At 37.7% G+C, this 15513-nt stretch overlaps 1 protein-coding gene across 6 annotated transcripts in view; it reads left to right on the top strand.

Moving 5' to 3' along the window:
- The window catches only part of Gabra4 (gamma-aminobutyric acid type A receptor subunit alpha4), a 75465-nt gene that overhangs the window by 48815 nt on the left and 11137 nt on the right, over window positions 1-15513 (top strand). Inside the window, exon 9 of one of the 6 annotated variants that reach the window (XM_052735090.1) lies at window positions 3560-3686. The exons of the other annotated variants lie outside the window; for them this stretch is intronic. Within the exon in view, the coding sequence (XP_052591050.1) occupies window positions 3560-3649 (90 nt within the window). The 3' untranslated portion in view covers window positions 3650-3686. The remainder of the gene's footprint in view (window positions 1-3559; window positions 3687-15513) is intronic. 6 annotated transcript variants of the gene reach the window in all.

Here is a 15513-nt window from a genome sequence, read left to right as displayed (position 1 = left end):
GAAAAATGTTCACGTGCTGTCTGCCTAATGTTTGCTAATGGGGCTGTTCTAAAAATGGCACCAAGGAGGTTACCTATTATCCACAGAACAAGAATATATTTTGGGACTGAAATAGATTATAGTCAATGGGGCCTTGATCTGCTGACAGAGTTATTTTAGTATCCTCCAGCAATTCATAAAAAATAGAATCAGACTTTTATATAGGGATTCCTATTTGTTTTCAGTTCATTAAAAAACAAATCCTTTAGTAAATTTTAATATTTCAGTTGTATTATTAATACTTATTTTTCCCACTATTTCTTTCTGAATTACACTCATCGTTCAAAATTCCATAAATCATTCAATATTTTACATCTGAAATGAATCATATCAATTGTAGCACAGCTGATTTTTTTAATCTAATACATTACTATAAATATGTGTAAAGAAGTTTATCAATGCATCAATGAGATTGAATATGAATAAGCATATTTTATCCTTATTTATATTGATCAGAATAGTTTTTCTACATGATTCTGAGGAATCACAGCAAATTAGGAAAAAAGTTTTGAATTAACATCTAATGAATATACCAACCTTTTTCATGTGTGCCAGCAAGTGTTCATATTTATGACTTTTGTCTTATAGTCAACCCAGTTTAACATCTGTTCTGGCAGAAGTACACTGTCTTGACCACTGAAATTTGTAAAAATATTTGACACCAAATAGTAATATAGATATATGTGACTATGACTATTATGCTATAATAGAGTTAATGGCAAAAAATTGCAATTAATAGAGGATTCCAAAACCCATGAGACAGTTTAGAATAATTATGTTCCGTGTTCCACAACTAATTTTCTGATGCCTGTCCAGTCATTTTGTAGCCAAAAGTTTGCATAGTCAGTCATAATTTTAGAAACCATAGCAGTTTTTAAGTACCAGAGAAGGAAAAAGAGAGGCACAGACAGACAGACAGACAGACAGACACACACACACACACACACACAGAGGGGTGGGGAGAGAGAGAAAAAGAGCTCTCAACAGCTTTATTGTGATTATTTAAGGTGCCAGCAAATTGTTTTATAGTGTAAGATAGGAAATATGTTTTTATTTTCAGAAATTTTGTTAGATTGTTTTCCTCATTTAGGACAAATGTACAGAATGGATTGTTTCCCAGTTTTTGAGGCAAGACAAGTACAGTGAAATAAAAAGCTACAAATTTGAGGAGAGGAATCCTGAGACACAAATCTGGTCTGTCCTGCTGAGAGATGCCTTGCTTACTTTCTAAATGCTTCTCCTTTTAGGAATGTTTTGTGGAGCAAGGAGGAGATTCTGAAAGGGTTAATCCTATTTGTTGGCCTGAATAAAAATATAGGTTGGACTCCCATTAGCGAAGAGCAGTGGGAGCCCAAGTGTTCCGCTCTGGGATGAACACTCTTGTTTGGATTGTGACTTTACTTGATAGACCTGATTTAGCACCGTGTTGTGCAGCCGAATTTATTGTGCAGCTTCATCTCAGAAATTGCTGCATGAAATAAAGCTTTATGGATGTTTATTTTGGGCCAATCTGCCAGCACAGTAGAGTGATCACAATCACATACTCCCAGCAATGCAAGCAATGAGACGTAATTCTTTGCTTCTTTTTCACTAGCTCACCATGGTGTTCTTCCCTAGTTTGAATGCTCTCCAGTCTGATGGTTGTGTTTACTCCTCAGTGTTCTCTCTTCATGTCATTAATATCCTATTTTTCTAGCTGAGGATCTCTGTGTTTATGATAATTTGATAGATTTCTAAAGGATAAAAGCTGTGATTATTTTAGTGGTTAAAGTACTTATTGGATGCTCAATGCAAGCCTTATGGCTGGATGGGTTCATGGTTCAGGCCTATGCAGGTTCAAAGGTAGACTATTTTAGAGTTCTGAGAATTTTTTTAAAGGCAGAGTTCTCTGGAAATACTGAGCAAAGGTAATGGAATATGATAAGAATACAGCTTCAAATGGCTACATAAATCACCAGTTTTTTTGTTTTTTGTTTTTTTTTTTTTATTTTGCAATACAATTCAGTTCTACATATCAGCCACGGATTCCCTTGTTCTCCCCCCTCCCGTCCCCCTCACCTTCCCCCCAGCCCCCCCCCCCCCCCCCATTCCCATCTCCTCCAGGGCAAAGCCTTCCCCACAGACTGAGATCAACCTGGTAGACTCAGTCCAGGTAGGTCCAGTCCCCTCCTCCCAGGCCGAGTCAAGCAATCCTGCATAGGCCCCAGGTTTCAAACAGCCAACTCATGCAATGAGCACAGGACCCGGTCCCACTGCCTGGATGCCTCCCAAACAGATCAAGCCAATCAACTGTCTCACCCATACAGAGGGCCTGATCCAGTGGGGACCCCTCAGCCATTGGTTCATAGTTCATGTGTTTCCATTCATTTGGCTACCCACACAACAGACTGCTGGCAATGGTCGAGAGACAGCCCGAACTGACCTACTCTGGTGATGGGATGGCCAAACACCCTAATTGTCGTGCTAGAAACCTCATCCAACTACTGAGGGATCTGGATGCAGAGATCCATGACTAGGCCCTGGGTGGATCTCTGGGAGTCCAATTAGCGAGAATGAGGAGGGTTTATATGAGCGAGAATTGTTGAGATAGGTTTATCCAAGGTTGGATAAAGCACAGGGACAAATAGCTAAATCACCAGTTTTAAGAATCATTCACTTGGTGCTACTATTTCCAGTATTCTGTAGGATGGTCTAGATCACAAACCAAGAAAAAGTTGTGAGGCATGGGAATGAAGATGTCTTTGGGATGACTTTGACCCTAGCGTCTTTACTGCAACTATGTGAAACACCTCAAGAGCATTATAGTATCAGGGAGCTGCTGCTGCTTCTGCCCACTATTCTGGGGTGATTGGGTATGCTGCACTAGAGCATGAGGAAACACCTCCTTTCACTCCACTTATACCCAGGTTGAAATACTGGTTCTGCTTTTTGCTAATTAGCATGTCATCCAGTATCTTAAATTTTCCTAATTCTTTTTAATCACTGAGATGTTCAGTCTGTACCACAGTAGCTGCTCCACAAGCATTCCTTTATTGTCCTTCCTTTTGTCCTGACTTTTCATCCTTCTCTCCTTTTACATTCTTCTCCCTTTCTGTCCTCTCTGCTTGCTTCCCTTTTTCCCCCACTGACATTCAACTGAGTACAGCTGCTTTGGTGGTAGGCCATTTCCAACTAGAATATGTTAGTGCCAGGTGTGGATTTAATTGGACCTTTACTTAGAACACAGGCAGACAGTATTCAGGATGCCCACTCCCCGTGAAAACTGCTGAATCACTGGTTCCAAAATTGGTACAAAATATGTTCAGACCTTCCAGAAGTTGAGTATGTAATGTGATCACGTGCCTTGGGGATATGGGGTAAACAAGATTTTCAAAAAGGAGTGTTTCCACCAGTTCACTTTGAATGCTCTCTGCATTCAGCTCAGGGGAAAAATATCTTAAAAAGCCAGATAAAGGAAATGAAGGCGTGAGCAACATGTTATTTGGAGGAATGACATACATTATCTCCTTGGCAACTGCAGGGTGGCATGCAATTTGGCAATCTGGGTTCTGTCATCTTGGATCCCTGGAAGTCACTGTTTCCTACGGAAACAAAGGAGAGAACAACATGAGAGAGAGAGAGAGTCCTGATTTCAGTCTGCTAGAAAGGTATTTTTAAACCCAGGGACCAGCGGGCTGTCACAGTACACCAAGAGCTCCAAATGGCATTGAGTTTTCATTTATTAATTTCACAGTGCTTTGTAATGTGGTTAAATTTGTTTTAGTCTGTGGAGGTTTTTTTTTTTTTTAATCATGCTTTGTGATGAAATGATGAGTTAAGACATTTGTGTGGACTTTTCAGTGCTTTGCTCTCAAAAGCACCAGGATCTCAAGCTTGTGCACATTTATTTATCCATTCGTCCAAGATGTGTTTGTTGAATGCTTCACTTGTGCCAGGTGCCAGGCATGGTACCAGGCTGTGTGGACCGCTTGTTTATATATTACAGTCATCTTGTCATACCCAAGGGATTTTGTGCCATTTCTTTATTTGAAGTGAATCAACACTTTACCAAGCATCCACGTAGTCTCAGCTTTGAGGCCCTATTATATAAGAAGTTAAAATTTAGCAAAAATGAGCTGTGGGGCCCCATAACACTCAGTGGAATACAAAACAGTACTGCTACTGCTTTTCCTTTGGTTAGTGATTTCTGAGGTCTTCCAAAGGTGTAATCAGCTAGTGTTCTTCATCAATAGCTTCAAACTAAATAGCTTCAAAATACAAAATAATAGTGACGGGGATCTAATATAATTCCATTTGTCGGGTCATTTGTCAGGACTGAAATAGAATATTTTAAACTAGGGGAATGCGGACTGGAATGCAGATGGCCACACTCTTAAAGTTCTCACTTTCATGAGATTCAAGGAAGTATACAAGGCAGCAAAGGGATCTTAAAGGGCTACAGTGGGATGGCTTGATCACAGCAGGAACATGATACCACTGCTTACATGAAATTAAAGCATCCCATAATTGTCACTAGAATCACCAGTGGGTTGCTGGGATTCTCCCACACCCTGACATTTTCATAGGAAATGAGAGTTTGAGGTTGACTAGCATAGCCATTAGGGTTCAATCTTTAGCTCCTCCCAATGACGATGCTGTGCCTTTCCATCTGCCTAGTGTCTAGAGAATTGCTTTTAGTGCTTATTCTTCATCCATTTTCAATTTTATCACAGCAGAAAGTCAGGCATTTGTTCACATTTCTGTAGCCTATTAAGAAGTACCTTCAAGACAGTCTGCAAATGTCTACCAGAGTCCTAAGAAATTGCCTGAAGGTTGTCTTTCCTAATAATAATTCCAGGTGTTCTTCTGCAGAGAAAAGTCCTATGTCTGCTTTTCTGATTTCCGCCTTAAATTAACGACTAGATTTCATTTCCTAATTTTTTTCTCCCACAGGGTCATATTTTACTATGTCCTTCCTAAGAGCAGGATTTCAGCTTAAATTTTTCTTGGTTTTGTGCAGATATTCATGGAAGTTTTAAATAGCATTGCAGCTGTACAGCAAAGCTGTTCTAGTGTGTGCTTTGAAAGTCAGCTTTTCAATAAACGATAGCTTCAGATGATTGAGAGGAGGGGGGAGGAAAGGAGTCTTGTTAAACAAGCTATTACAGTCACTGGCTACATGTTTCAAAGCATCCTGGAAAAGACGCTCACGTATCTCTCCATGTTGCTACTGGAGAGGCAGGTTAGTGCCCACACCTTTCTGGAATGACATCAAATGGTAAGAGCATGGGGAGGTCGATCCAGATTCTCATTCTCGGTGGTAATCACTGAGTCATAGTTTCTATAGACAGATGAACAAAACAAGAGAGCAAATGCATTTCATTCCGGTTATCAGTTAATATCCAGGATTGACTCATTAAACAGTTCATTTACTACTATAGTGGCCCAGGAAGTGTAATCTGTATAGAATAAATGACTGTCATCTGGGTTGCAAGTAGACTTAAATGCACTGCTTTTGGCTATGTGCATTGCTAACTATGCATCTCCTGAGACTTGTTGTGTGAAACTAATTTTTGCTATTTTGTGTGTACAGAAGTTGATTTTATTGCTGAATTATTTTAGTACAATTTACTCATCATTTATTTAATATCCACTCAACAAATTTTTTTATAGAGGAATTTATAGTGTATCCTACTGCTGGTTGATGATGGAAGAAAAATAGTAAGGCACCAAGAAACTAATCCCTAAGAAACTCACAGTGGGGACAGATGTTCACACAAACATGCTAAATACTAGTTTAGAAAAAGCATTTGATTCTCTGTAAAGGTACCGTAGTCTTGGTTGAAATTTCTGTGGTGAAGGATTCCAATGAAGCTGGTCAAAATGTCACATTAAACTTGCCAGGGAAATCAATGTTTAGATTCTATCTTGCGGGCAAAGCAAAGAGGATGCAAGCAAGAAGATAGAAGAGGGTGTGCGAAGACCCAGAGTCAAGGGACAGTGGCCCATGCTGCTAGAAGTAAACTAAGGCAGAGTGCTTAGACTTCAGATGTCTTCATTTGGGTTTCTCCATAAGGTAACTCTCTTCTAAAGTGATCCTGCCCTAGCTTGCTTCTCTGTTTCTATGATAAAACACTGGCCAAAAACAACTCAGGGAAGAAGGGTTGTTTGGTTTACAGGCTGAAGTCCATCATCAAGGGATGCCAGGACAGGAGCCCAAGGCAGGCAGTGAAGCAGAGACTACAGGTTCTATGGTATAGAGGAATGCTGCTTTCTGGCTTGCTTCCCCAGACTTGCTCAAGTACTTTTCTTAGGTACCTCAGCCCCACCAGCCTAGGGATGGTACCACCTGTGGTGGCCTGGGCCCTGCTACATCAGTTAGTAGTTAAGAAAATGTATCACCGACATGAACAAAGGCTAATCTGATCAAGGTAGTTCTTCAATGGAGGTCTCTTTCCCATGTGACTCTAGGTTTAAATCAAGTTGTCACCCGAAGTAAACTATGACAGATCCCAAGATTGCTATGGCACAAGACCGAAGCAGGAGAGACGCAACCTGGTTGCATTAATAGGCTGAGTCACCCACATGTCTTACCATGCTGGAAATGGTTATAGAGTGTGTATGTTGAACAAGCCTGAGCAAGGTCCCACTTGGTGATAAAGAAGTTGGGCTACTTACTTCCTAACTCTTAACTCTTGTTAGGCTCACTCAGATTTAGTTTGTTCATTAAAACATTATATTTAAGGTGTATGACATAACATGATGTTCATAGTCAGCTTTGTACTAATCGACCAGTTTTATCCATTTGTCCCTAAAATATCCTATTTTATTATTTTTTTCATCTTTCAAGACGGGTTTCTCTGTATAACAGCTCTGGCTGTCCTGGAACTCACTTTATAGACCAGGTTGGCCTCAGACTCACAGAGATCTGCCTGCCTCTGCCAGCCCTCCCGAGTGCTGGGGTTAATGCACCACCATCACCTAGTTAAATTTCCTATTCTTTATATGACAGGAACAACAAAGGTCCACTCTCTTAGGAATGTTCAAATATACATTATAGAATTAGAAAGTGGAGTTTGGTCGATGTGCATTTTATCTTTAGAATTTATTTAGCTTGCATAATTGAAACCTTTACTCTCTGAGAAGACCCTCTTCACTTCTTCACACTCTGTGTTTCTGCCCTGGTAATCATGACTCTGCTCTCTCCCTCCATGAATTCAACTTTTTAAGAGTTCACATAAGAAACTAGAGAGATGATTCAGCAGTTAAGAGCACTTACTTTTCTTCTAGAAGACCTGGGTTCATTTCCCAGAACTGAAACTAGAAGACCTAGGTTCAGTTCCCAGAACTGACACTGGGTGGCTCACAACCACCCGTCACTCTGATACCCTTTTCTAGACTCCATGGTCACATGCACAGATGTGGTACTCATACAGATAAGCACACACATACATTTTGAAAAAAATGACTCCACATGTGAGAGATCACACATTGTTTTTCTTCTTCACATTTCTTGACAAAGCAGTACTCTCAGTCTCAGAGTACCCTTCAGCAAGAAAGACAGCAAGCTGTCAATTTATCTGTGATAACCTCCAGGGTAGGCCAAGTAAAGATGTCCAAGGCACTGACAGAATATTTTACATCAGAGTACCTGGGGCAGCTGAGAGAGGGTTGGGGGAAAAAAGAGATGTGTCTGGACTGGATCATGTTGAGCATTTTGCCATATAAGTTTATGAAAACAAAATGGTGTCACTAAAAAAAGATGTTAGGAAGTGAAATGGCCATATTTTTATGGTATCATTTCAGTGGAGAGTGAAGAGAAGGAAGGTACATGAAGATGTTGGCTCTGGGAATGTTCATTGCCCATGTAACAGCCAGGTGAGAAATGATGAACCTTTGTAATGGCTGTAGATGGACAGTTTGAAAAGATATTGAGGAGGTTGGATGGAATTCAGAGACGAATATCAGTTTTGTCACTTGGAAAAATGGCAGATAATAGTTATAGCAGTGGGAATGCATTCACCTGAAGAAATATTTTGTTCATTTGATATCAATAAACCTCTACATTGATTACACTTTAGAAATGAACAAGAATGCAAATTCCATAGGAGCAGGTATTAGAAGATGAATTATACAAAACCCATAAGTAATTATTGTGTAATTGAATCAAATGGGTATATAGACGAATAAGCTAAAAGTTTACATTGCATTTAAGATATATAGGTGGCATATTTCTTTAAATATAGGTCTATAAGCTGGAGGAAATTTGAGGTAGTAGATAGTAATTTTATGATATTGATATAAATATGTAACCAAAGCCCTTGAACAGACTCATTCACTGAATTTTGGGCAAACTAAAATATCTAAGAGTTGAAAGCAGAGAAATGAAATTTTAGAATTAGATGAAGAGAATCCTATACTGGAGACCAAGAATTTTCTACTTGACTGAATATGGAGTTACAGGAAAAAATTAAAGAAACAAAGGGAGATCAATAGTGTTACATATAATTGAGACATTGTGTGTGATGCAGAAAATTTCAAAGGAATATGAGAGAAGAGTCAAATAATGATGGGGTTCAGAGTAAAAACAGATGGGTCAGTAAAAGTAGTAATTGCAGATAATTGTCTCCACACTGGCAGTCACAAATAATAGTTGGTAGAAATGGCCAAAAAAAATTGAGAAGTCTTAGAAGCTGACATTTGTCTTTGCTTATTTGTGGTAAGGATGAAATTTTAGCGTACTATAGCTTGAAAAGAGTATTTTTAAAATGCTAACCCTATTGAGCAGAACGAGGTCCACAGAATTCTTAATTTTATGCCTGTCTTGCAGCATCTACCAGCCCAATGGAGACTTTTAAGTGGGAATCCTTCATTTCTTATTCTGTCAACTGTCAAACTGGGGCTAGTTTGGTTTTAACTAGGTCTTAGCATTACCCTAAGGAGTGCAGCTGAATGCATCCACATAGAAATACTAGCTAAGATGAATTCTGAACAGGGGACAACATATCAAAATTTTCAGAGATGGGAAAGTTACAATATGTTTACTGCTCTAATTGGCAGCATGAACCAGGGTGAGTGGGGCCTAAAAATGAGGCCGATTAAAGTCTGATGCAATAGCCAACTTTTTTCAGAGAATCAAACAATTTAAATTCTGAGGGTTAAAAAGAATCACTTGAGTTGACAATTTGTGTCCAATCACAAGGACAATGCACATGTGGCAAAAACATGATTTTCCTTAGAGGCATTTCACTAACAACAGCTGAAGTAAACTCACTCCTATCCACTACACCTGGGTGGAGCACAAAAACACATTCCAAGGACAATTTTGTGTTTTTGAAGAAACTAAGGTCATGATACTCTTCTTGGAGTTTTCTCAAAAGCACTCAGAATTCGTACATGACTCTATTCTCGGACTGCGTTCTAACATCTCTCCATATTTTATTTTTTTTAATAGCAGGAAATCCAGAGTAGTTTCGATTTGAGATGTTGTAGAAAAATCTAATTGTCATTTGGTGCATAAGTATCCTTAGCAAGAAAATTATAAAGTTAGAACAGTGAAAGAATTGTGTGTAAATCTCTGCCTTCAAAAACAGAGATCTAAACTATTTAAATCCCAAGGAAAAATTAAATGCATTCCTTCTTTAGATGGATGAATGAGTCTATTATGGTCCCAAGTTCCAACCATAAACGCAGTGTCAATAATGAAGTAACTTCTCCCTTGGTGCATAGGGCCTTAACTTGGCTCTAATTGGGCAGACTTGACTTCTGATGATATGGCTTATATCTTTTTTTATCCTTTAGCTGGAGGTTTGCTATCTTTCTGGTGACTTCCACTGTCTCCTTACCCTTGACCAGTGTCCTTAATGCCCTGGGGCTGGAGGAACCAAAAAAGAATCCATAATGTTTTAGTGGATCCATCTGCAATGACAGATGCATACCCCTTCCCAAAATTCCTCTGGAGAAGTAAAAATAGGGCAAGTTAATGTATCATCTTGCTTATTTCCTTCTGCAAGAAAACTAGGGAGGTTAGAATGTGTGTAAGTATGAATCTATTGCTGGAAATAATAAGCAGAATCTGAAACAACATTTAAGGGTTTATGAAGTATCCATATAGATGAATCAAAACAGTTTGACTTGTTGGGCTGAGAAAAAAGAAGTATTAATAGATCAATGAATATCTGGACCATAAATCCTCCCATACCATTAGATGAGCCATCAATAAAATAAGTATCTGCCTGTGGAATGGGAGAAGGTTGGACAATTTTGTGATCACAAATTCAGTTTGTGTGAGAAAATCCCACAGCCCACCATCTGGATAATGATTTCCTATCCTTCCATAGTAATCTGCAAATGAAATTTGAAAATCCATAGAATTTTAAAATGCTCCTAAAATCTGATTTTTTTGGTTAAGGGTAAAGAAATGAAGCCAAGATCAAACCCGCATAATTGTTGGCATCTAGTCCTCCCTGATTTACTAATTGAGCAAGAAGAGTAAGGTAAATAGTTAGCATTTTACGGTCCTTATGTTGTAAATAAATCCACTTCAAAGACTTCCTCTTGTGATATAATACCTGTAGGAGACAATTTAATGGGGAAAATAAGTAAGTTTAAAGGCAGTGAAGGAGTCACACGATATGCAAATGTTTCTTTTAATCTAGATTCAAATAGCTGTAGTTCTCTTCTTGCCTCTTCAGATAATATGTGAGGACTGCCCAATGCCATCTCTCCTAGAGTTTTAAACAGATTAGTTAGTGTACATACACATTTTGATTTTGCTGAAATTGCACGGGAATTACCAAGCACACCTCATGATGTCAGGGGAGGAATTGCTAAACGAATTCTGTTTCCCTGCTGTGCCCTAGCTTGCCTAGGTTGTAAATTTATTTTTTCATAGGCTTTCCTAATTCCTCATCAAAAATTCAAGATTAGCTTGATTATCAAATCTTTGCCCCATGCTTCAGGATCATTTCAATGGAAGACACGTATCTAAAGGAGGCTTCAGGAAGGGAGCTGAGGGAGCCGTCCGTGGCTCAGAATTCCAACATGACTCCTTTCTTAGATTGTGTTTCCACAATGGTATTCACTTAACATCTAGTTCTGTTGAGAAAAATAGAATGAATAAGCACAGAAAAAAAAATGGAAAACTTCATTAGCAATATTTTATCCCATAGGAATGATCTATGTTTGGTAATATGAAATGTTAACAATATAATAATAACATTTGAGACTTTATCATTAACTAAGGGCTTGAACACTTCACTAATGTTGTTCCACTAATAACTGTAAGAGCCATACTTATTACTTTCTTTAGTATATGCAGGAGATGTGTCGAGCACAGATAGGCTAAGTTCTCCCAAAGTATAGAACAGATATCAAGTAGGTCAAAGTGTGTCTACCTGGTTTTAAAAATCTGTGACTCTAAAATTAATTTTTATCACTAACAGATAGCCATGTAAAAATGGCAATGACACTTGATAGCTTTGTGCTTTAGGATTTGATTTGTAGATGTTGGTAGAGAGTATACTTCCCTTGCTGCCTACCAAATGTTTGTGCCTTCTGCTTTCCTGCTTGCCTGACTGAAGTGGTTATCTTGGTGGTATACATTAATGTGCTGATGAGCCATTTGCCAGAAACTGCAACTCAGCTACTGGTTCAATTCATTCTAAATTTACAATCTGCCTTTACTGAAGTGCAAAATTGGCTTTCTTGTCACAAAGTGGTAGAACATGCAAAATAGTCTAATACCTTATTTTCTAGCTCAGGCAAGATTAGCTTAGGATCATAGAAAGTTTTAAAAAAAAATTCCTTTCAGATGAACAGCTGTTCCAGCATGAGAGGCTTGTTAAGTTCTGAATGATTTTGATAATGCCCAATGCAAATGATAACTGATACCATGGGGCTTACCCCTTAGGACAAATAAAATTATTTCCTGGAAGAGACCCAAATGATTTAAGCTATTTGAAGGGTTATGTACTTGATACTGTAAAGCACTATGAGGTGTCATGGAGCCATGTGAATTTGTTCTGCCTATTTAATATGCTATTCAACTGTGGATAGAGTCAATGTGGACCACATTTTGGTAGCATGATAATTCAACCTATGCTTCCTGACCAACTTCCTGTGCTGACTCATTCTCAGGTTTGAAACTAAAGATATTACTGATTGAAACTTTCTGTGGTTTACAGAGTTGAATCATAACTGACATGTTTTGAGACTCATTCTCAAGTTTGAAACTAAAGATATCACTGCTTGAAACTTTCTGTGGGTTACAAACAGAGTTGAATTTGCAGTGTCTTCTACACCAGCTTCATCAGGATTTGAATAGTAAATTTCTAAACAGTGTTTGAAAGTGCTGTGTTCAAACTTAAAGAAGAATTCACGAAAGCAAATTTAGGGAAAGGTTCTCTTTGGAATGCCATGAAAGTGTTTCTATCTGATATAGAAAAATGTAGATTCTGAGTGAAGATATTGATTCATCTATTGAAGAAACAGAAAATTTATTCAATTAAGCAAAAAATTCCTAGCTGTTTATGGTGACTCTTGCTTTTAATCCCAACATTTAGGAGAAAAAGATTTTGAGTTTGAGGTCAGCTGGAGCTATACAGCAAAATCTGTCTCAAGGGAAAAAAAAGAGGAACAGGAAAAAGGAAAGAAGAACTTTACTTAATTAAGTTGCATTTGTTGCGAAGATAAACTTTCTGCAGAATAAATTATCTGAATTTATTTATAAATTTATAAATATTTAGGCAAGAGTATACGGAGTATTGTTATACAGAATCTACAAACATTTCATGACAATCAAATAGCCAAAACAAAGCCAAACAAGCAAACAAAAAACCAAAAAACTCAAAGAACAAAACAAAAACAAAAAAACCCTAGTGTATTTTGAGTGGGAATAAGACCAGGAAGTAGGGGTTAACAAAATATTTCCCTACATATTGGAGAGATATGTGGTGATATTTTATTTGTGCTGAAATGTGATGATATTTTATTTGTTTGTTAATAAATAAAGTTTGCCTGGAGATCAGAGGTCATAGCAAGCCATAAACAGAAGTCAGGCGGTGGTAGCACATGTCCTTAATCTGATCACATGGCAGGCAGAGTCTCTGTGTGTTCAAGACACAGCCAAGCATGGTGACACACACCTTTAATCCCAGTACCAACCATAGAGACCTGGAGGTCTGTATACACAGGCAGTGATGAAGAAGTGAGGTGGCTGGGCTAAGAGTCAATGAGATGGCAGAACAGCAGGGCAATAAAGGCACAGGTTAGACAGGAAGAAGCTGGATCTCTTGGGAAATGACGGCAGTGTGGTGAGCTAAGGTTAGTTGGTGGCTATCAGTATTTCTCTGATCTCTATGGCTTTCACCCCTGTATTTGGCTCTGTGTTTCTTATTTAATAAGACTGTTTAGAAATTCATCTACCGAGATGTATTATCAACTTAAGGAGGTGCTTATCTGGGAAATAAAGACTTTGGATCAGTGTTTAGTGCATAGTCAAAACTATATACAGTTGCATTTAGATCTGAAAAACCATGCTGTTTACTAACATCACTGATTTAGCTGGATTGTTGTAGATGTACTTCAGAAAAATGCTCTTGTGCTTAAAAAAAAAAAAAGTCTCCTGAGCATATGTATTTACAGTTTCTAGCAGATTCCCAAAGTGGTTAAGAGTATCATTTGGAATTCAAATTACGACTCTGAAATATTTTAACTGAGTGACTTTGGAAGATATTCTCAACTTCTCTAGACTCCATTATCCTCACTTGGAGAACGAGAGCTTTAATACAATTTCGTGAGTTGCAGCAACAAGCTGATATTACTTGTAAAATTCATTTAGTGCATCTTGTCCCATAGTACATGTTAAATACATCATAGAGATAGATGTTGATAATAATTCAATATTTCTGTCTGGAAAGTGCTGTTAGTAGGTATTAATATGAGTAGAATGTACACTATTGCATGAACTGTTTATTTCAAGAGAAAAATAAGACTAAAAGAGAAAGAGGAGATTTTAGAAATTCATCAATAGAGTTGAACTTTTAGTCTCAAGAGAAAGATTCATTCTTCTCCATATTACTGAGAAAAGTCTTCAAAAATTGCTCCTATTATGTCCAGGTGCCTTCTTCCACTGTCTTTGAACCTCTTTTCAACTTTTATCTTTAATATCTTAGCATAAGTGTGACTTTGATCAAGATGCCTTTTTAGCTCAAAGATGAAGTACATTGGTATTGATTTATGGTACTTATTTACTATCATAATGATTAATAATTCCTAGAAGAAATTCAAGGACTGAAATATTTCTGCCCATTGTTTCTCCAATGGCTTTAGCTCAGCCATGTCCCACTAGCTCTTTTAACTTAATTTAACCTGTTTTCTAATTACCTACATTTGCCTTGGGGTTTTTTACCTTTCTTTCATTCAGTATGTCCTACTTTCCTGCTTCCTTTGTGTCTGTCTGTCTGGCCCCTGCCTTCTACCTGGTGTCTCTTTATCTTTCTTCCCCCAAGCCTAAATTCTTTCACCTACCTACTCTCCCTGCCAAAAAGTCCCACTTATACCTCCCCCCTTGCTATTGGATGCTCAGCTTTTTATCAGACCAATCAGGTGCCTTAGGCAGGCACGATAAAACAGCAATATATCTTTACATAATTAAAGAAATGCAACACATCCTTACATTGTTAAAAAATGCAACACATCTTTACATAGTTAAACAAAAACTCCCCAATACCCAGTGAAATAGTTTGAAGAAAAATTATACTTTCAGTGAAAACCTGTTGAATTAATGAATAAATGGGTTGAATAAATGCCTTCAATGAGGATTTTATTATTTATTATATTAATTATAGATCTTTTATAACTTTTTCCTGGACAGTAATCTTGGGAGTCCATGAAACATGAAGTTTGTGATCTTTTTCCATTAAAAATAAATTTTGTTGAAATTATGTAAATGTTTAGAATCACTAAGCAAAAATACAGGAATTCCAAAGAAACTCAATATGATGCTTGCTTGACTCATCAAAGATATCTTTATGTCACATAACCATTCTGTTGTAAAGGGATATGCCAGGCTACTGCCTGCACCATGACATTTTTGTTGTTGGTGTGTTTTTTTTTTTCCTGAATGTGTGATCTGGTCTTGATGAATGGATGTTTTATATGTTTTATATACGATGCCCTGGTGTCTGCTGATGCAGATAAAATTGTGATTCAGACTATCGCAATGACAGCTTCCCATATGGTTGCCATAGCACTGAATCTTTCTGGATAACTATTTATTATAGCAAAATTTCATTATGATCAAATTATATCAACTGTACAATAATAATAAAACTTAGGCAAATACTGCCTGGCTTTGAATGTAATTTTGCAAATACTCTGAGGCTGCAACGAATCATTCTCATAAGGTGATATTTGGTTGAAAGAGTGAGTTTACTTTATTTTGCAAGTTTGTTTGAAAACTTAAATTTCATTTCTTCAGTTAAATACTTAATT

Source organism: Peromyscus californicus, unplaced genomic scaffold, assembly GCF_007827085.1.
Source record: "Peromyscus californicus insignis strain IS unplaced genomic scaffold, ASM782708v3 Scaffold_13__1_contigs__length_99412109, whole genome shotgun sequence".
In the NCBI taxonomy this organism is placed as follows: domain Eukaryota; kingdom Metazoa; phylum Chordata; class Mammalia; order Rodentia; family Cricetidae; genus Peromyscus; species Peromyscus californicus.
This window is presented reverse-complemented; position numbering and strand designations above follow the sequence as displayed.